This window comes from Durio zibethinus, chromosome 5 (genome assembly GCF_047325235.1).
Source record: "Durio zibethinus cultivar Kanyao isolate XHJ-2024 chromosome 5, ASM4732523v1, whole genome shotgun sequence".
Classification (NCBI taxonomy): Eukaryota; Viridiplantae; Streptophyta; class Magnoliopsida; order Malvales; family Malvaceae; genus Durio; species Durio zibethinus.
In genome coordinates this window covers 29,290,425-29,311,569 of record NC_143166.1, presented here as the reverse complement: position 1 = coordinate 29,311,569, position 21,145 = coordinate 29,290,425, and the positions used below count along the sequence as shown (strand labels likewise).

The 21,145-nt window shown below is 34.3% G+C and overlaps 2 protein-coding genes and 2 pseudogenes across 6 annotated transcripts; all 4 read left to right on the top strand.

Annotated features, from left to right (window-relative positions):
• Positions 1–3,437: 3,437 nt before the first annotated feature.
• Positions 3,438–5,959, top strand: LOC111281620 (sugar transport protein 10-like). The gene is made up of 3 exons (XM_022869314.2): positions 3,438–4,132; positions 4,254–4,886; positions 4,992–5,959. Exons 1-3 carry the CDS (start codon positions 3,674–3,676, stop codon positions 5,451–5,453), a joined length of 1,554 nt encoding a protein of 517 aa, XP_022725049.2. The 5' UTR covers positions 3,438–3,673; the 3' UTR covers positions 5,454–5,959.
• Positions 5,960–6,379: 420 nt separating this feature from the next.
• LOC111282487 (putative pentatricopeptide repeat-containing protein At5g08310, mitochondrial) lies at positions 6,380–10,014 on the top strand (annotated as a pseudogene). The gene is made up of 2 exons (XR_016342246.1): positions 6,380–9,034; positions 9,778–10,014. The product of XR_016342246.1 is annotated as a putative pentatricopeptide repeat-containing protein At5g08310, mitochondrial (transcript).
• On the top strand, positions 9,902–13,296 carry LOC111281618 (uncharacterized; annotated as a pseudogene).
• A 1,055-nt stretch (positions 13,297–14,351) lies between these two features.
• On the top strand, positions 14,352–18,496 carry LOC111281617 (E3 ubiquitin ligase BIG BROTHER-related-like). 4 transcript variants are annotated; one of them, XR_016342244.1, is made up of 7 exons: positions 14,352–14,799; positions 14,885–15,248; positions 15,335–15,378; positions 16,983–17,024; positions 17,096–17,185; positions 17,291–17,399; positions 18,198–18,496. XR_016342244.1 is itself a non-coding variant. In XM_089760983.1 (7 exons), the coding sequence occupies exons 1-7, from the start codon at positions 14,620–14,622 to the stop codon at positions 18,243–18,245; spliced, it is 909 nt and encodes a 302-aa protein (XP_089617109.1). In that variant the 5' UTR covers positions 14,354–14,619; the 3' UTR covers positions 18,246–18,496. The 4 variants fall into 4 exon arrangements, 2 of the variants coding, with proteins under 2 accessions (XP_089617109.1, XP_089617110.1); XM_089760983.1 differs by having other exon boundaries at positions 14,354–14,799; positions 17,096–17,217; XR_016342245.1 differs by having other exon boundaries at positions 14,355–14,799; positions 15,338–15,378.
• The last annotated feature ends 2,649 nt before the right edge of the window (positions 18,497–21,145 follow it).

Here is a 21,145-nt window from a genome sequence, read left to right as displayed (position 1 = left end):
AATACATACAAAATACTCATAAAAATATCTTTAAAATCTCATAAAAATAAATTCATTTTTATCATCTCATTCCCTCTCAATTTTTATCTAAATCATTAAAAAAATTTGTCAAATTCTGATTTTTTACTATTTAATTGCTTTTCCCTCCCAACTTTTCATATAAACAAAAAGAAAAAAATAATTTTAATTTTAATTTTAATTTAAAGTCACATGAGAATGTGACTACTCCTCTAAAATCCCCTTATTCTCCTTTTCCTATGTTTTTTTTCCTACTCCACTCTCTTATGCCCCTTACCTCAATTCATTGTTTTAATTTTCTTTTCCATCCATGCAATCCCACCCACAATCATCTGTCCAACCTTATGCAGCACCCAGACCTTTGGGCCTCCGCTTCAATTAATTTTCTCTCTTTCATGTTTGGGCTCTTATTCCTCAAGGTTGAAAAGATCAAAAACCCTCACTTGCTGCAATTGATAAGTATGGTAGCTATGAAAAAGCACTATCTCTTTGATTCTTGTGGTTTGGAATGGATTTCTTTTTTTATTTTGTCACGTATTAGAATTTTGATTTGATAAAATTGAAGAAAAAAGTATCAGAGAACCCTCATAGCAGTCAATTGTGGAAAAGCTGATATTACCACTATTTACCCTTTTTTCGTTATTTGATATTCTATAAAGTCGTTATTGATGTGATTCATCTCTCTCATTTCGATAGCAGAGGATAACGATTTCGGAGGCTAGTACTACCGCAAAATAATGGCTGCTACATGACCACTATTTGAAACCATAATGAGAAGTATTATTTTTTCTTTAGTGGGAGGTGGAAGGAACACCATATGTTGGAACCACTCATGCACTGAAGAGTTCTCGATGAATAGTGCGTACAAGCTTGCTTCAAATGCCAACCCTTTACCCATAATGGAGGAGAAAAAGAATGGTTATGGATCTGGAAACAAAGAATCTACCCTAAGCTTCAGTTCTTCACAAGAGTGTGTGCACCAGATCCTCCCAACAAGAACTTTCCGTAGAGGATGTGGAATGACGCTCAAGAAGAATATCCTTTCTACCAAGCGAGAGAGGAAACACTTGTGCATATCTTTACCGAGTGTCCAATTGTGAAAGATTGGTGGGCACAAGCAAAAGCCCCTAGCCAGTCAATTTACAGCCACCATATTTCTTGGAATGATGACTTCATGCAGTGCCACCTTCAAAATGTGGTACCACACCGACGAAACTCCTTGAAAAATTGTGTTCATCTTTCTTCTATGGGAAATATGGACGGCCAGTAACAGACTGATCTTTGAAAGAAAGTTGGATAAGGGAAGAGTGGTCCCCTGAGCGGTGGAACTAGCTATCAAGTGCCATGTTATAATGGGGAAAACAGATGCATGCGCATGGCCAACATACACTGGGGTCCAATGAAATTCACCAAAGCCTGGATGGCGTAAACTCAACATGGATGGATCCTCAATGAGAAACCTAGGAAAGGTAGGAGCTAGCACAATGCTATGTGATGAAGAGGGAAGCTGGCTTTCTGTTCCTAGGGCTATTAGTGTTGAGGCCGAGCTTTAGGCTTTAAAGGATGGTCTAAAAATTGCTTTGGAAGCTGGGAGTGTAAAAAATTGAAATTGAGCTTGATGCCTCAGCTGTGATAAAACTTATAAGTTCTCAATATCATACAAACCATTTTCTTAGTACACTGATTTGTGATTGCAAGATGATGTTGAAGAGGTTCCAACTAATGACTATGAACCATACCTTCCGTGAAGAGAATCGGTGTGCTGATGCCTTGGCCAGATGGGGAAGTGAAGGAAACTTGCAGCAAGTTGATACAAGTTTTAGGGGTAGCTTTGCTTATTTTGAATTTTTTCTATACTACCAAACTTAGTGTCTTCTTTGTTATTTGATGACGTTAATGGTGTAGTGTTGTAGCGTACTTCTTTTTAATCTATGGTATTGCTTTTTTTCGACAAAAAAATTTGTTTTGGACACCATTCACTCCTTCCATCAAATGATGAAATGGAGTGACCATGCAGAGAATGCCGCTTTTGAACGCGTTTTGATGAGATGCCCTTTTACTTTATATGTGTTGGTTTAGTTTTCAGTTTCGTGGTTTACGAAAATTCTTGGCTTTGACACGCGCTTTCTTTTAGTCGCTGAATTCTTTTCAGATGATGGGCGACGCGTTGCTTAGATAATATTGTCTTCAACTTTCCAAAACAATTTTATAAATAAATTGTACTACCATAACAATTATATAAGCGCACATATAATATGTATATATCTCCCCCTTCCATATAGTTACATTCATTATTTATAATATTGTGCCACATGAACACCTTCCATGGCTATATAAGAATGAATCATTCCAAATTGATGTAATTGTGACACGTGTCTTCTAAAAATATTATTTAGATGACTATATTTTTTTTTTCAATTTTGTATATAGATATATAAATGTACTTTCATGCATGTTTAGATTGTTATTAGTTAATATTTTGTTCTTTAACTTTAAAGTTATATAAATTTAACTATTCATGAACTTAGATATTAATAAACTATAATATTCATAAATTCAATAAATTGTTAATAAATATACTTTGTGTTTCGTATCATTAAAATTTTGACTTTATAATCATGTCTATTATTATTAAGTAGTATAAATAGCATGAATTTAATTATTAATAAATTTAACAGTTCATGAATCTATGAGATCCATGAACCTAATTAATTATAAATTAATGTATTTAGATTATTCCCGAACTTAAACATTTATATATCTATAGTATTAAATGTACTTTCTATTTTATAATTTTGAGTTTAAATTCATATCTATTATAAAATAATATAAATAAAACTTAAATTCAAATTGAATTTAGATTCGTATCTAAAGAAAATCTTATGACTCCTTTGCTTATAATGTTATAAAACTTCCAAATTGTCCCTTCACAAGCTTTGGCGTCTTATCTCCAATGATAAGAAATCTCCTACACACCTTACCTTTACATCTGTTAGTGTTTCATATGTTTAGTGTTCAACAAATCCATATCTATTAAATAATTTGAATACCCATAAATTAAATCAATTCATTAGAAAAAACAATACTCACAGCATCGCACAAGTAGTGATCTAGTATGTATATATATAGTACAGTACTATAATTTTTGAGATTGAGATTTTCACCAACTTTAAAGTCTCTCTATGGATAACTTTTTCCTTTTTTTTTTTGCATGGACTAATGAAATATAATTGCTGGGTCGTTGAATATTATTTTCTATTTCTAGGCAGTTGCTTTGTAGCTTTATCCATACACATAAATAGTACTTTCCTGGACAAAGGCTCATCCAGCCAAATGCGATCGAAACTTTTGGCCGTGTCACAATAACTACCAATACCACATTTTACAGGCTTAAATGGCATGATTGAAGAAAAAAAAGAGTCGATAATGAGAGGAGATGCCTGATTAGATAAATAGACATAGTTGCAACCTATTTTGTCATGAAGTCATCAAGATTTCCTCCGCTTTTATAGGCCTATTTAAGAGGCATTGACTATTACCTTTACAATGATTTGAGGATTGTTCATGAGGATCATTTGGGATTAGAGACAATCAACATTCAATAAGAGGAGTACTAAAACACACAAGTGAGTTTCTCATCAAAATTTGAAAAAGAATGGCTGGGGGAAGTTTTGCTGCTTACGGCCGGAGAAAAATCTACGAAGATCGTGTCACTACCTTTGCGGTGATCACTTGTATAGTTGCTGCAATGGGAGGTCTCCTCATGGGATATGATATTGGAATTTCAGGAGGCTTGACCTCAATGGAATCATTTCTGAAGAAGTTTTTCCCATCAGTTTTAGAAAAGAAGAAACGTGCGGCTGCTCATGAAAGCGAGTACTGCAAATTCGATAGCCAGCTACTAACATTATTCAACTCTTCGATCTACCTTGCCGCTTTGATATCCTCCGTTTTTGCTTCTGTGGTGACAATAATCTTTGGTCGAAAAGCTTCCATGGTTATTGGAGGCATTGCTTTTCTTATTGGCTCCATCGTTAATGGTATTGCCATGAATATGATAATGTTAATCATTGGCCGCTTGATGCTTGGTGTGGGTGTTGGATTTGTGAACCAGGTAAAAAATTTTTCTTTTATTTCCCCTTCTTTATAATCTAACATCATTTCTGTCTCAAAAAACTAACGTCATACACACACACACACACATATATATATATATATATATATATCCATGGCAGTCTGTTCCGGTTTATATATCAGAAATGGCACCAGCTAAGATTAGAGGAGCTTTGAACGCTGGTTTCCAAATGGCCGCTACCATTGGGATTCTAACAGCTTCTTTTATCAACTATGGGGCATGGGAGATAGAGGGTGGATGGGGATGGAGAATTTCTTTAGCTCTTGAAAGCGTTCCTGCGATAATGGTGGCTATCGGAGCTGTCTTATTACCGGACACTCCCACTTCCATGATTGAGAGAGGCTACATTAAACAGGCAAAACTAATGTTACAAAGGATTCGTGGCACTCAGGATGTCAATGATGAATTCAATGACCTCGTTGAGGCAAGCGAAGCTGCAAAAAAAGTTGAAGTACACCCTTGGAGGAGCATCCTCGAGCCAAGACATAGGCCTTATCTCGTCATTTGCACTCTCGTCCCGTTCTTCCAGCAGCTCACTGGCATCAATGTTGTCGTATTTTATGCGCCTGTTCTCTTCAAGACTTTAGGCTTAGGTCACTTCGCCTTACTTATGACTGCGGTTATATGTGGTTTAGTGAATATGCTTGCCACGATTGTTGCCATCTACTCAGTTGACACGACGGGAAGAAGGATTTTATTCCTTGAAGGCGGCGTGCAAATGTTTCTTTGCCAGGTAGCTACCTTTAATTATTTTACACACTTAATTTTCGTTCTCCATAGAATTAAGAATTTGTGATTGAATATGTGGTTAATTTGCTTCTTTATTTGACATATATAGATTGCGTACGGAACCACGATAGCCTTGCAGGTTGGGACCAATAGTGAGGGGACCTTATCAAAAACCGCGGCCAATCTTCTGTTGTTGCTAATCTGCTTGTACGTAGCAGGATTTGCGTGGTCTTGGGGGCCAATGGCATGGTTGATACCGAGTGAGATTTGCCCTCTAGAGATCCGATCAGCTGGACAAGCAATTAATGTCTCAGTTAACATGCTCTTCACCTTCATAGTTGCTCATGTCTTCCTCTCCATGCTTTGTCACACGAAGTTTGTTCTCTTCTTCATCTTCGCCGGCTTTGTTTTGACAATGACCATTTTCATTGCCTTGTTTTTGCCTGAGACAAAGAACGTCCCCATTGAAATGATGAACACAGTCTTGAAGGCACATTGGTTCTGGGGAAAGTACATCCCAGATGAAGACGTCATCGGCAACCCATCTTCCAGAGGCAAGGCTGTTTCGTAACCAAAAATGCAAAGGCCACTTGAAAGCCAAAGCAAAAGTGAGACAGCAAATAAAGAATTTAGATCCCCCTTTGTTGGGTTTTGATTAGTTACTTTTATTTGTTGGCCAGATATTAATTTTAAAAATTTTTTAGACATGTAATCATTATAAAAAACTTAGAAAGATAAAATGTTCGTTTTTCTTTTTTTTTTTTCCAGAAGAGAATGAATTATTATTGATTGTAAAACGCTCGAGTACATCAGCAGCTCTAAACTCTACATTTAACCAGTACATTAATCACCTCTCGAAGTCTTTATTCCTGCAGGATATATGAGACCTATTAAAAGGATCTTCCACCTACGGGATTCAACTCTTTTAATGCCTCCTGTGGTGGTGAAGGATACAATGTTTGGTTAGTGATTAGAAATAAAAGAATGGTTGTGAATATGTTTTGAGATGAGACTTGTCATTGCAATTAATCTCGGATTTTTATAATGATTTTTTTTTGGGGTTAATGTTCAGAAACGTAAGAAATTGTTTCCTGTCTCTTTATTTTTTTATTATTTTGAATTTTAGATTTATAGTTCATTTGAGTTTGATCAGTTTAACTCTAACAACACATTTTTCTTTTTTATTATTCAATGGGACAAAACCTTACATTAAAAGGGAGGAAAAAAGTTGAAATTCGAACTTTAATCTTGATATCTTTTTTAAGATTATATTGACTGTTTGAAGACTTTAAGAACATATTTGTTCAAATAGAACAATCACTTTAATTTGATATTTAAACAATCTGGTATTGGTATCTGTTTTCTTTGTAAACTAAAATAAAGATGTTGACAACATAGCTAGTGTTTTCTTGTTTCGATGTTAAAAAGAAAAAAGAAAGGTATAAAACGTTACAATAGTAGCTCTGTGCCACTTGCAGCCAAACTTGAAAGGGGCATTGGAGGCAGGCGATTTTGCCTCCTTGGTCTTAAGTCTTAACTTTCACACTCCTCCAGATGTTGTAAAACACTGAAATAAAGTTCCCCTTTAGACGCGTTCTTAGTTTTGTTTTTGATGGCACTGTCAAGAATCTTGAAATACCATCACATTCTCTACAAATCAACCCAACTAATTATACCAAATTCTTTGTTACTAATCTCCTGCAAAAACCCTTTTTCTTTCCCTGAAATCAACAAAGACCCATTTGCACAAAACATCGAAACTACAATTTTCTTTCATTAGATCAGATTAGCATCTCAAATGCCTTTCATTTCAGTCTTAATCAAACAACCTCTTTCACCGGATAACCCAGAGCTCAAAACCTCGTACCACTTCTCACCCATAAAGCTGTCGAAGCCGTACTAAATAACCTCAAGAACTGGAGAATAGCCCGCCTGTTTGTCACATGGGTTTCAAATCAACATGGTTATAACCAGAATGTTCATATTTGTAATGCCGTGGCCTCAATTCTATCACGTCCTCGACAAAATGCCCTACTACAAACTTTGGCTTTGGATGTCCTGAATTCCAATTGTTCTATGAATGCTCGGGCTTTGGGCCTTTTTATTAGGTTTTTGGAGAGTGATTGGTTGATTGATGGAGCTAATAACTTGTTTGATCAGGTTAAAAGAGGCAGGTCTTTGGGAACCCAATGATGTCTATAATTGTTTGTTAGAAGCTTTGTCCAAATATGGTTTTATTGACTTGGTTGAGATCAGATTGAAAGAGATGAGAGGTTTGGGGTTGGAATTTTATAAGTACACGCTGACCACAGTTTTGCAGGTTTATTGCAATGCTGGGCAGTTTGATAAGTCTTTGAGTGTGTTCAATGAGATATTTGAATGGGGTTGGTTGGATGAACATGTTTTTTCCATCTTTGTTGTTGCCTTTAGTAAGTGGGGTGAAGTCGACAAGACAATTGAATTGATCGATAGTATGGAAGAGCATAATATGAGGGGTTTCTTTTGGCCAAGAAATGTGAGGTTGAATGAGAAGACATTTTTTGTTTTGATTCATGGATTTGTGAGGGAATATAGAATGGATAAAGCTCTTTGTGTGTTTGATAAAATGCGAAACTTGGGGTTTTATCCTAGTGTTTCGTTTTTTGAAGTGATGATTGAAGGGCTCTGTAAGAAAAATGAGCTTGAGAAGGCATTTTCTTTACATTCAGAAAAGAAAGAGCTGGGAATAATCCTTAATTTGGCATCCTGACAAAGCTGATATCTTCTTTTCTACAGGAGAGTTGGATTGATTGCATAAAGATTGCTGGGAAGATATGAATTCACAACCTAAGAACCTGCTTTATAATTCTATTTTGAAGGGTCTTGTTTCCAATGGCTCAATAGATATAGCTTACGATCTTCTTAGAGCAGTAATGAGGAAGAACAGCAACGGCGATAGTATCATTGCTAAGTACTTCATGGATGAAAAGGAAGTAATAACCCTTAATAATAGTTAATATGCTATTGTTATTAATGGCTTGCTTGATGCTGGTAAGGTGGATATGGCACTAATTCTCTAAGGAGAAATGGTTCAATTTGGTTGTAATTAAACTTTGTTGCTTTAGAACAATTTGATTGAAGCAGTGTGCAAGTTAAATAGACTGGAAGAGAGTTATGAGCTTTTGAGACGGATGAAGGAAGTTGGACTTGATCCAACCTAGTTTACACACCACTATATATTTGGGTGTCTTTGTTAGAGAGGATGCTGAAGGAGCTGTTGATTTGGTGAGAAAGATGTGTTTTTATAGAAGTATAAAAATTTGTGTCAACATGGGAAGGCAGTGGAAGCTTGCATATTTTTCACTGACATGGTACACGAAGGTTTTCTCCCTGATATAATTAGCTATTCTGCTGCAATGAATGGATTGATCAAAATTAAATCAGTGGAAAAGGATTTGGAGCTATTCCAACATATTTGTGCTCGTGGGTATTGTCCTGATGTGATTTCTTATAACATACTGATAAAGCATTTTGTAAGGCCCAAAGAGTTGCTGAAGCTGAGCGTCTTTTGAAGGAGATGATGTTGAAAGGGCTTGTTCCTACTACTCTCTATGGTGGATGGTGCAAAAATGGTGAGATTGGCCCAGCTATGCTTTGCCTGTAATTGATGGAAAAGAGAGGGAGGCATATGTGATTACTTACGCAGCTTTAATTGATGGATTATGCAATTTTGGAATAACTGATGATGCTTTAAAGCTATGGAATAAAATGGGGAGAAAAAGATGCGCTCCCAACAGAATTGCTTATCATTCTCTCACAAATGGACTTTCCAAGTATGATAGGTCCTCTGCAGCTCTAGTTCATTTCAATGAGATGAAAGAGAAGGAAATGAGACCTGACAGCTATGTCTATATTGCACTAATAAGTGCTTTTCTATCAGACACAAACTTACCCTCTGTTTTGGACATGTTAAAGGGGTGGTTGATGTAGGAAATTTACCAGATACACTAGATAAGAACTTTCTTATAATAAGAGATGCAATTTGTAAATTGTTAGAAGAAGTCATAACATCCTCTAGCATAAAAGATCTTATAGAAGCGAGCAGGATTCCAGATGTTAATCTATCGGAAGGAGCTGAAGGTAGACATAGCCCACTATTTGATTCGCAGTCAGGTTAGATTGCAGTTAAAGTTAAAAGAGAGTTTGTTTATTCATGGAAGCACTGCATTTTAAGCCAAAAGAGAATTTGTTTATTCATGGAAACAATCGTCCTTTTCTGAGTCGCATTGTCTATTTCAAGTGCTATGTGATCTTTTTATTTTTTTGGTAAGAAAAATCCAAGAGTAGACAAGCTATTCGGTTTCTCAGATCATGATAAAATGTATCGTATCTGATAGCTTAAGACAAATGACTGCAGGTCGTGCATTCAAGATAACCCCAACAAGTGATCACCGATAAGACTCAAACTCAAGACTTCTTCATCGATAAAAACGAGCCTAACCAATTAAACCAACCACTTGTTGATCAAGTGTTATGTAATTAGATTCAGCATAGTGAAACGAGCTAAATTCCTTCCACTTTTTTTGTACGCCATTGTAAATTAGAACTTAATCGATGATACTAGAATCTTGAGACTGCTTGATGGGACTAGAGTAACAATATTTTTGGAGTTAATGTAAAAGATGGACATGGTATACTGCCATACCTATTATGTAAAAATTAAACAGAAAAGTATATCTTATGTGAAATGCACAAAATGTAGGTCAAATAATGCTGAGAAGAATCATTTGGTTGTTTTCTTTTTTTTTATTTGGATGCCTGAATTCCCTCAACTCAAAATGAACAATGATGATGAAATTGAAAATCTGTTGAAAGTTAGGTCTTAATCTTATCCATAAGTTACATGTGATTTGCAGGTTTTTCGGGCTTAAGAATGACAATAGTTAAGTGCCCTGGGTTCAATATGCGAAGAAGGATGGGAAGCTCCACCACTCCAAGAACTGAAAGGGAGGAAGGAAACGTAACTTTCAAATGACGGTTTTCACACATTCCCAAAATACAGAAACTTGAACCCCTTGCTAATAAAAGAGACAGGACCTCCTCTTTGTACATGCTCCGTTTTTCAAGTACCCTTTCCCCATTTAAGCCCTTTATCCCCAGCCCATCTGACAGAAAGCATGGCAATTGATTTGGATGGGCAATATGGCTACACAGCCTGGCCTTCAAGCCTTTTGAATTCCATCTTCAAGTCCACAGTCAACATGGCAGCAGAGATGCTTGTCTCGGTGGCTTCAAGCTCAAAAGCTGACAACACAGAGAAGTGGAGGCCTACAGATCACTTGAGGTTCATGGTCATGCTAACGACTTGGCTGATGGTGTGGGTTCTTAGGTTTTTGATGGATCATTTCCCCTGCTCTCGGAGTTCTTCTCCGGACTATCTCCTCGGTGGCTTGTCGTCTGTTGGTCCATTCCAGCTAGCTTCATACTCATCACCATCAATAGAAGCATTGTCGTCTTCTGGTTCATCATTGAATTTGATACTTAACGACAGGGTTGATGGACCATCTTTTAAAGCCCTGGAAAGAGCACTAACTCATGTAAGTATATACAACTCCACATCCACCACCCCGAACCTTAAAATTTTCAAAGAGATCTTTTAGAACTTATCCCTTTTTTGGGGCCATTATTATGTTTCTCCCAAGTGTTTTAAAGTTTTACCGTCCATGGCAGGTTTAAAGAACCGTAATGTTATGTCACCCATGAAAAACAAGGTCCTCTTATGAAACCCCCCCCCCCCCCCCCCCCCCCCAAAAAAAAATAAAAAATAAAAAAAAATCCTAATTGACTGATTGAAAGATCTTTTTAGTGTCTAGAGTTAATAGTTTTTGGTTTTTTCTAATACTATTATCTTTCTTTTTGATCAGTACAAAAGTGATTTACCTGGATGGTTTTCCCCTTTTTTATTATCAATACTCAAGTTTTAAACATTTATGAATATCATAATTATACAAAGTAAAATGGAATGCGTTTGGTATGAAGCGGTGCGGTGCGGTGGGGTTCCTGCCACAGCGCTGCCTACCCCTTATTTTCCGCTTGATGCCAAAAGGCACCTACCGATCACACATTTCACCATTGCAAGCTGCAAGGAATAAGTGACCTAATATGGGCTAGGAAGAAAGGAGAAAGACGTGGTGGCAAAATCAGAATACTAGCCAGAAGACAGTAAATGAGAAAAAAGTATTAGCATAAAAGAGGACACGAAAATAGAAAATTAGAAGAATGGTGAAATACTGGAACATCCAAGACAAGTCCAACAAAATGGAGGCGAAGCCACGTATGTCTTTTAAAACAAAGAGAAACACATGGTCTTTGCATGCGGAATTTTACAAGCATCAATGCACTATCTCTATCATGTGCACAGCATCTTCACACTGAGCAGTGAACACCCGGGCCTGGCCTCTAGACAGACCCCTAATGATTCACAAACACCCTCTTTCAGCTTCCACCTCCCTGTTTATCATTCTCGGATTTGGAAAATGTTCGCTGCTTCATTTTCTCCATGGTAATTGACATTTTTACCGTCAATCTTGAGAAAATAGGAGCAAGTTTGAGTGCCAGCTAAGCGACCCGCGACAATTAATCTGTTTCAGAAATCCAAGTCTCTCCCCTTTCTGCAATCTAATGATGAGAAACACCAGCATCATTGCTCTGTAAAACTATAATGATGTTAACACATCCTTGACCACCATTAAGACAAGTGTGCCTACATGCAAAAGTTTCAAAGCTTTCTTGGGTACTTGTTCAATCTTTCAAGCGTGAGATAGTAATATTAATTACTACTAGTTCGTTATTACTAAAAGGGTGATTCTCTGTGTCGAGTTTACAAATTAATGAAGGAAAGATGAAAGTGTTCCATTTAATTAGTAATTGTGCACATGGATGCAGATTTTGGCCTTACTCAACGAGATACCGGCTTCATCAAGAAAATACCAATTTACAATGGCGATGGCTGACAAGATAATGGAAGATAACGCTAGGAACGGCCACCCGGAGCTTCTCCATGTTAATCGAATGGCTCTCGGTCCGTCTTTTACATGTGCATCCGCCCTGATATACCACTCCTACCAATTCCAGAGCACGCCATCCGGAGAGGACGGTGAATCGTGGCACATGCGCGCCATCAAGGCTATTCCTTTCGGCTCGAGTATAGCATATTACATGAAGGGCATAAGCATTTGCTTTAATGCAGCATTTTCTTGGTTTGGCAGTGCCACTGGGCGTTTGCAGAGGAGGGAACCAGGAATTGCTAGAGGTGATGGACAGGATTACCATGGAAAGGTGATGGCTGAGAAGTTGGCACAAGAGTTACTGTGGATAACTAAAAAGCATAGGAGTTATGGGGATATTAATGAGGCTTTGGTGCAGTGGAGTTTTGCTTCTGGTTTGGCTTCTCTATCTCTCTCAGCTAGTCACTAGAGTTCAGGGCTGCATTGTTAAGATATCAGGTCATGTGTTACGATATCATAGAGGAGTCATAAATCTCACGTTTGTTTGCTAGAATTGATCTTAAAATATAACAGTTCACACTCTTTTCAACTTATAAGACGTTTTTTATAAGATAAAACATAATGAGATAAAATGAGTTAAAACGGACAATATCTCATAAGTTAGTGTAAATCATTACATTTGATATTAGAACTGACTCTAGAGATATTAGTAATGTGTCACCAAAGATATTAGGTTTTCATTGGAGTAAAAGATGATGTTATGATCTTAAAAATGAATCATAAATCTCACATCGACTGTATATTAAAATTAATCTTGAGATATAAAGATTTATATCTTGAAAAGATTTTTGTGAGATAAAATCATGTGATCAAAAAAATTAAAATAGATAACATCTCATAAATTAATGTAGATCGTGATATCATGCCTGCCGCACATTATGCCTTTTAATCCATATAAGCTAAACTTTAGAAACTAAAACATTTATAGTACCAAATTGTTCACTTAGGTTTTCTTTCTGCAGCCATTTTATTTGGGGAGCGGACTCGAAATGACTTGCAAATTTCAAGGCAAGTGAAGTTCCGGCTGCCGGGGCTTTGGATTCCATTGTTTTGCCATGCAAGCAATGGGCTTTGCTATCCTGTCTTAACGAGTTTTCAGAAGGCAGAGTTAGAGAGAGCAATGGACGAAGTAATCTCCAGTTTCCCTGCAATGGATCAAGAAGTTATCCTCACCAATTGGATTCAAGAATATGCTGTATCTGTCTCTGATTGGCCAAATCTTCGACAATCTTATGATCGCTGGTGCCAATTTACTCGAGAGCTAATTACATAAATGCAGAGAACGTACGGCACCTTAGAAATAAGTGCATGATGCCCTTATTTTGTAGTTTCCATCATTATTCTGTAACTTACAGTTGAATAGTACTCGCTAACCAGCAACGTATTACCTTTCTCTCTAATTCGTTAATGGAAATGTTCACCGCTATGGGGATTTATCCAATTCAATAGTTAGAGCAAACAAGGTACAGCAATGCATGTGTTTGCGGGTGGGGAAGACAAACCCACTGATGATCTAATCCTTCTCTTATGACTTGTCACTTCAATCATGATGAAAGAAATTGAAATTTGAACAAGTACAAAATCAGCTTCAAGGCAAAATTTCTATTTCTAATTTACAGTTTCAGATTTCCAGTTTTCATTTTGGAAAAACAATAGTAAGTAGTATTATTTTGAAATACCAAAAAAAAAAAATTGAAATATCATGTTTTTCCTTTGTATTTGAATAGAACGTTTTTCTTGTATAAAAGAAAAGGAAATCGGGTGATCCAACTTCAATTGGCACGCCTACCTCTTCAATTCAAGTCGGCTCTCCTTATTTTCGGATAGCTCTGACCCCTTTTCTTTCTACCTCTTACTTTCGTATAATTTTTTTTTGGTGACATACTTTCCTAATTAAAAAGGAGGTTTTAATTTTTATATATTTAATATTATAGATTTAAATTACTTAAAAAGGAATAATATTAATTTATTTTTTAATAATAATGATGTATCATATTTTTATTATCAAAAAATAAAAATAATTGAAAAAATCAATTTTAACTGTAACAAAAAAATATAAAACTATTAAATATTTAAAAAACAAAAATACTTTATTTTGAGATATAAAAAAAATAGACAAATAAAAACGATGGATGACTGATTAAATGATAAAGAGAGTCTTATTATTTGAATTTGAATTTATCCTAAAATTATTAAAAAAAAAAAGATTCTAACAAATTCGTTAAAATTTTACATAAATAAATTTATTTAAATTAATAAAAAAATACTGAACAAAGTTTAAAATCTTTATATCCTTTGATAAAAATTTATTTAAATTAATAAAAAAAATACTGAACAAAGTTTAAAATCTTTTTACCCTTTGTTAAAGACATCTTTTTTTTTTTTTAATTGGCCAAAAAGAACTTTCTTTTTTAACGTTAACTATTATTTTCCTTTAAAAAGAAGAAATTCAAGTTTTTCAATCAGCCGTCTCTCTCTCTCTCCTCTTTTGTCTCTGTTTAGATTCTTGAGTTATTTTCCAATTCGATCGAATTTAAACCTACCCCTGATCTCTCCTCTTTATATTGTCAGTAAACCACCGATTTTCTTTTTCTGTTTTCCGATCTAAAAACTTTTCCTCGAATAAACAACGACAAGGAAGGAACATCAAAGCAAAATCGACGGCGGTCGGTTAAGGAGGAAGGCAAAAGAATGTCGAACGAACAGAAAGAACAACCTAACCCTAACGGTAACGATAATTTGAACAGTAAAAGTGAACATGAAGAAAAGCAAGAAGAACAGGTTCCACGTCAGCCATCGACAAGAACTCCTTTCACTAATCTCAGTCAGGTCGATGCTGACCTGGCTCTTGCTCGGACTCTCCAAGAACAGGTCAATTCTTTTTTTTTTTTGGTTTATCACATTAATTTTTTTTTTTTGTGATTATTTATTTACTTATTTTTATCATGTGTTGTAGGAAAGGGCATATATGATGCTTAGTATGAATAATGATGGGAGTGATTATGGAAGTTGGGAGGCTGGAAGCTATTTACATGATGATGACGATGATTTCGGGGATCCCCATGATCATGATGGAACCGAAGGTGATGATGATGATGGGGAGGAGGAGGAGGGGGAACATGATCGGACTGAAGCCGATGATGATGTGGATGCGTTTGATGTGCATGCTCATGCTGAAAATGGGGAGGAGGATAATAACCCAAGGGTTGAAGTCGACCCCGCTGTTTTTTCGGGTGATGAGGCGTATGCTAGAGCGCTTCAGGATGCTGAAGATAGAGAAATGGCTGCTAGATTGTTGGCCTTAGCTGGGATTAATGATAGTGAGTGTTTATTACTGTGAGATTCTTGTTAATTGCTTTTAATTTATGCCAATGTTAAGAGTGTTTACTAAAGTTTTGCTAATTTGCAGGAGGAATTGTTACCTTAGTGGATCAAGGAGGTAACTCTCAGGTACAAATTATTGTAAATACAAGTTCTCAGCTGGAATTCCATGCATATATATGAATCCTTAGGTTCCTTTATGAAAAAAGTTTTCAATAAGATAAATAGTTTGCGAGCATAGGGTATAAATATCTCCATTCATTGCCCTCTATGTTGCTTTCTTTGCTTAGATGCCTCTTTGGCTGACCTTCTTAGTTTGGAACTGTGATTTAATGTTGTCATTAGTGGGGTATTTTACTTGAAACAGATTTAAAGTGAATGGCTTGATGTTATCTAGACTTTGGTCTCCATATAAGTGTATTATGTTTAGAGTTCTTGCTTGTTGGTCACATTTTCTATGGAGAGGATGTTAACCGGGAATTACTATTTGTTGTCCTACCTATAGGAAGGGTGCTTTCGTTTTACTTGGTAAGAGGAATAAGTTAGTAGTTTGCCTCTTTGATTCTGGTCACCTGGTTTTTAGTTTTTGTTTGTTTTATTTTTTTATTTTTTATCCTTCACTATTAAATGAAATACATGAACGATATATGCGACATATATCATTTATGCATGCTTGCACGTGTGTTTGTAAATATTCAGATGGTCCCCTATTCTCATTTTACATTCTTTCCTACATACCTGCAAGATTGAAAACTGCAATAATATATCAGGTAGCATGTCAGGTCCTCACTTCCTTGATTGCAAAAATTTTCACAAATATGTATGATCATAGCTAACAAAATTGTTGTGTGTGTTTGTGCTTGAAAAGCTTATATATTTAAGAAGAGTTTTTACTGGAATGTCACTAAAGCTAAAATCTTAGCAAGTTAATTCCAATGTGGTGCCTGGGATGGCTACATTTGGGTTTTACTCCTCTTGCCATCATTAAATCACAATGGTCATTAAATTATCTGATATCTATTAGCCTTTTAGTATTTAGTTAAAATGCACATATACTAATATTAGCACTTAATTCCCTCTTGGTGGTCACCTCATATCTTCAACTAGAATAGTATTAATGCATTTGGTTGTTACTTTTAAATTGGTATAATCAGGGTTCCCCATTTGACCATCCCTTCTCTTTTCTCTATACCTGAAGCACTGGCTTATGTCTCTCCCTCTGTATTATTGGTTGATAATATCATGTCTGGTTCTGTTTTAGGGTTCTACATGTAAGGGTTGAACTTCTCTTATTGGGAATGTTTTGGTGATAATAGAGTATTTACAGCAGTCAACCTTTTTCATATTAACAATGCTGAGAATAATAGCTGTTGACAGCATGAAAGGCATGGATCCTATTGTGATTGGTTTGGAATTTGTGGTTGTCATATGTTATAGTTCTCACCATTTTTTCTTTGCAGCCCACTGTTGGATTATATATTTCTCTCTGCACATAGTTATTGTCTGATATCAAGTCCATTGGAGAATAGAAGCTAGTCCTGTTTTACACCGGTCTTAATGAGATTTGACTAAGAATTTTCGTGAAATATCAAATGCATGTACAATTACCTTGACATTTGGCATGCTGGATAGAACAAGATTTCTCTCTCTCTCTCTCTCTCTCTCAAGCTGTGCTGGAGCTTATTGTTTCACTTTATTTCAAGTCTGAGTCTTTTGGTGACATGCATTTGCAGGATACATGGGAGGAAGTTGATCCTGATGAGCTTTCATATGAGGTAAGCTGCCCTGTGGATTGTACTGCTTTAACATTTTCCTTAAGCACTTTTACTAAGCTTGATTCTTTTAGGAACTCCTTGCACTTGGTGAAGTAGTTGGAATTGAGAGCAGAGGGCTTTCAGCTGATTCAATTGCATCCTTGCCTTCATTAACATACAAGGCAGAAAGCAGTCAGACCGGAAATAATGATTCATAAGTCGAATGCCGTATTTTTTATTCCTGAACTTTTTTCACTTGATGATGAAACTTTTATCCTTGTTTTCAGGTGTGTCATCTGCCTTGTAGGCTATGAGGATGGTGACTCCTTGACAGTGCTTTCTTGCAAGCATTCATATCATCCCGAGTGCATAAATGATTGGTTGAAAATAAATAAGGTACTCTTATTTACATTTTCATTCAATTGCCTTCAATTTGTTTGTGCTATGTAGAGTGTGCTTGGTAGAGTAGAAAAGTGGAACGATGGATAGAAGAGGGTGGGAAAATAGAAAAAAAATTAATCTTGACTGTACTTGGTAGGAGAGAAAAGTTGGTGGAAAGAAAATAGGAAAGCTGATTATTTTTCACCTTTATTCATAAAAACAAATCGTTCCAAATTGGAAAGACAGGAGAGAAAATGAAGAGGTGTGAGTAATGCATTGCATATTTATAACATTGTTCATTATTTTTAAAATTTTTTTATTTTTACTTACAAAATGTATAATGATAAAATAGTATAATTTTTATTTTATTTTCTTTTGTTTTTCAACTCTACCAAGCAATAAAGGAAAAGAAAATTATTTTTCTCTTCACTTTTTCATATTTCCTTCCAAGCATACCATGAAGAAAAATGTTTTTTTTTTTTTTAATCTTTTCACTTCTCTCTCTCTCCAATTTTTCATCTTTACGTTTTTCTATCCACCCTGGCAATCCAAATCACAATGTTTATAAAGTATCAGTGGCTTGCGAGGACATTTGAAGTATCTTCCTGTTAATGTTTTCATCAAAAGACATACCAGGGAATTTCTTCCTTCTTCTTGTTTTGAAGTTCTGACCCCCTTTAGTATTTCTTTCCTGGGCTTTTGTTGTATTATACATGTTAGAATACTGGTTTATATGACCATTGTATGCTTCCAGAACTTTTTATAAACATACATGCAACTAGGTACCAAAAATGTTTTGTTGTGTTACTGCAGGTCTGTCCTGTTTGTAGTGCTGAGGTCTCTATCTCAGGTCAGAGCTAGTATTTTTGGACAATCCTCTTCCTCAAGCCACAAGGCACCTGCTTGTTTTTAATACTCTGAATGTACCATCTTTTGATGGGCAAAGAGTTGTATCAACACATCTAGCCTAGGCCTCGATCTTTCTTGATCTCTTGCCCACAATTAGTAGGGCAAGGATCATTGTTGCTGTTATACGACTTACTTGGGCTTGATTTCCAAAAGGCTACAAAATTTATGGTAGAAAATAAATATTCAAGTAGCCCTTACAAAAATATGAGAGTTTGAAAGGTTGATCCAAACCAATTTAGAGATAAAACAACATTAGACCTAAATCAAATAAAAGTAACAACATTTGCAGTGAGTAACAAGTCAATTAAGTGAAGTCAATAAATTAATATAATTTAAAATTTTAATATGAAGCCTTGATCGTTGGTAAATTTTTTAAATCAATTTCATTATGAGTTTTACTTCGAAATAGTGTTGAGTATTGTCAAGATTATTGGTTTTTTTTATTTAAATTTAGTTGCCCCAATATTATTTTTAAAAAATCTTTTTATTAGCTAAAATAAGAAGAAAACAACTTTTTAAAAAAGTTAAAACCATTTAATTGTAATTAAATTACAAAATAATGCTACTAAAACTCTAAAAGTTTTTTTTTTGGTTTTTTCTTAAAAATTAGTATTTTTTAAAGACAAAATAACTAATTTACTAAATTTAGTAATTTAATTCATCTAACAATCTATTTGTAATTAAATTACAAAGTAACTAAATTACTATACCCATAAACATTTAATTCATCTAATAATTTTCTAATAAACAACCAATTTGATATCAACTATTAAATTATATAAAAAAAAACACAAATAAAAATAAGTAATGATTAAAAAGTCTGAAATCTAAGGTATTATTCAAGCAATTATTAATATAAAAATTAATTTAAAATTAGGGTTTGAAAAAAATTGCACACAATCCGCAATATCAACTATTGAATTCTACTTGAGTGAATGCTTTGTTTTCGTAGTAGACTTCAGAGATTGCCTTTGTTTTTTTTTTTTTTTTCTTTTTTTAAATAAGAAAATGGGATATTTCAATAATTAAGACAAGATAGATAGAGAGTAATCCTTTCCAGGGAACTAGAATATTGTCCCCGCTTCATTGGGAAACTTCTTTTTTTTTTCCAATATTTATTGATTTATTACTTAAATTAATATTTAGAAATAATTTTAAATTAAATTATAATTATTTATTTAAATAATATCCATTTTGTATGTTTTAATGGAGTATATATCAAAATTGATATAACTTTATTTTATTAATTATGAAAATTAATTCTTACTAATTAAATAATACAAATGTATTTTCAAGTGCAATTTATATATATATGTTTTAAAATATTTATATTTTATTGTATAATTTAATTTATTTTTGAGATTATATTTATCATCATTTATAATAAAAAATAATCTAAAAATTATAAATTGAAATATTTTAATATTATCCTCATTTAAAACATAATCTCAAAAATAAATTTTCTAAAATTGAAAAAATAGCTTTTATTTTTGTTAATAAATATCAAAATTTTATATTAATAATAAATATCATTAGAAACCATTATTTTTATTATTAATGTTAACATAAAATAAAAATAATTTAAAAATAAAAGAATTATACAAAACTTAGTATTTAAAGTTTAGCTCAAAACAAAAAATAAAAACCAAATGGCTAAAAAATGGAATGACCTATCTGAATAGAAGGATGTACCCTTTTTTACATTTTTTTTTTCCAAAAAACGATACACTTTTAACATTGACCTTATAAAATCAAAAAAATAAAAGATAAAAAAATAAAGTGACCAATTGTCGCATAATTCAAGTCTTTAAAATTGAAATTTTGCAATCAGATTGAGTTGGAGACAAAAATAATAGTAAGCTATTGATTGATGATTTGAAATAGAGATGTTTTTCATTTATTTTTTATATTTTCAAAAGAGAAGTAACTATTTAATATTTTACAAATTCATCTTTTGTATCTTAAGATTCGAATCAAACACCTTTAGATACTATAAACAATTATTTAGATAAGTTTTTTTTAATATCACACCTTCAATACTATAAACAATTATGTAGGTAATTGTTTATTTATTTTTAAAAAATCACACCCAATCCGATATTCAAAATAGAAGAATTTTGAACTCATAAAATTTTAATATTATCTATTTCTAGACAAAAACAAATTGATGGGGATGACAATGATAAAATCATTTATATAATATAATCTTTATTCTCAATTTAAAAAATATTTAAGAAAAGAAGAATTTAAAATAAAATAGTAATTGAATTAAAGAAAAAATAATCATATTTATGATTTTAAATATTAATCATATTCATGGATGAAGAGGTATTAAAGAGCATTTTAGTCTACGAGGTACTTGCTAAAGGTTTTATGTTCCCAAGAGGACTAAACCAAGAACTGAACAATATAATGAATAAGTTTTTGTGGAATCGTGGAAAGGAACGAAGAGGAGTACATTGGCTCCCTTTGAAGAAACTTTGTAGGGGTAAGGGGGAAGGTGGAATGGGCTTTAGAGAAAAGGAATGTTTCAACAAAGCATTATTAACAAAGCAGGGGTGGCGTTTGTTGTAGAATACTTCATCATTAGCATATCGAGGGTTGAAGGGAAAATACTTTCCTACAACTTCATTTCCCGAGGCCAGAGAGGGTTGATCCCCATCATACATATGCCGTAGTATCTGCATAAGGCAAGAGGTGTTGCAGTTGGGAGCAAGATGGAGGGTAGGAAATGGGGAGAAGATAAATGTTTGGAGGTACCCATGGATACCAATAGGAAACAACTTTGTCCCAAACCCAAAGGACAATATGATACCTACGAAAACTATAGTCAATGATCTGATCAATGTGAC

What these genes read in the sequence shown, in the direction of transcription:
- LOC111281620 (XM_022869314.2), top strand. Translation starts at nt 3,674, where the DNA reads ATGGCTGGGGGAAGTTTTGCTGCTTACGGCCGGAGAAAAATCTACGAA. An exon ending in GTGTTGGATTTGTGAACCAG is followed by an intron (nt 4,133 to 4,253) that starts GTAAAAAATTTT and finishes TATCCATGGCAG; the next exon opens with TCTGTTCCGGTTTATATATC. An exon ending in TGCAAATGTTTCTTTGCCAG is followed by an intron (nt 4,887 to 4,991) that starts GTAGCTACCTTT and finishes TGACATATATAG; the next exon opens with ATTGCGTACGGAACCACGAT.
- LOC111281617 (XM_089760983.1), top strand. Translation starts at nt 14,620, where the DNA reads ATGTCGAACGAACAGAAAGAACAACCTAACCCTAACGGTAACGATAAT. An exon ending in CTCGGACTCTCCAAGAACAG is followed by an intron (nt 14,800 to 14,884) that starts GTCAATTCTTTT and finishes CATGTGTTGTAG; the next exon opens with GAAAGGGCATATATGATGCT. An exon ending in CAGACCGGAAATAATGATTC is followed by an intron (nt 17,218 to 17,290) that starts ATAAGTCGAATG and finishes CCTTGTTTTCAG; the next exon opens with GTGTGTCATCTGCCTTGTAG.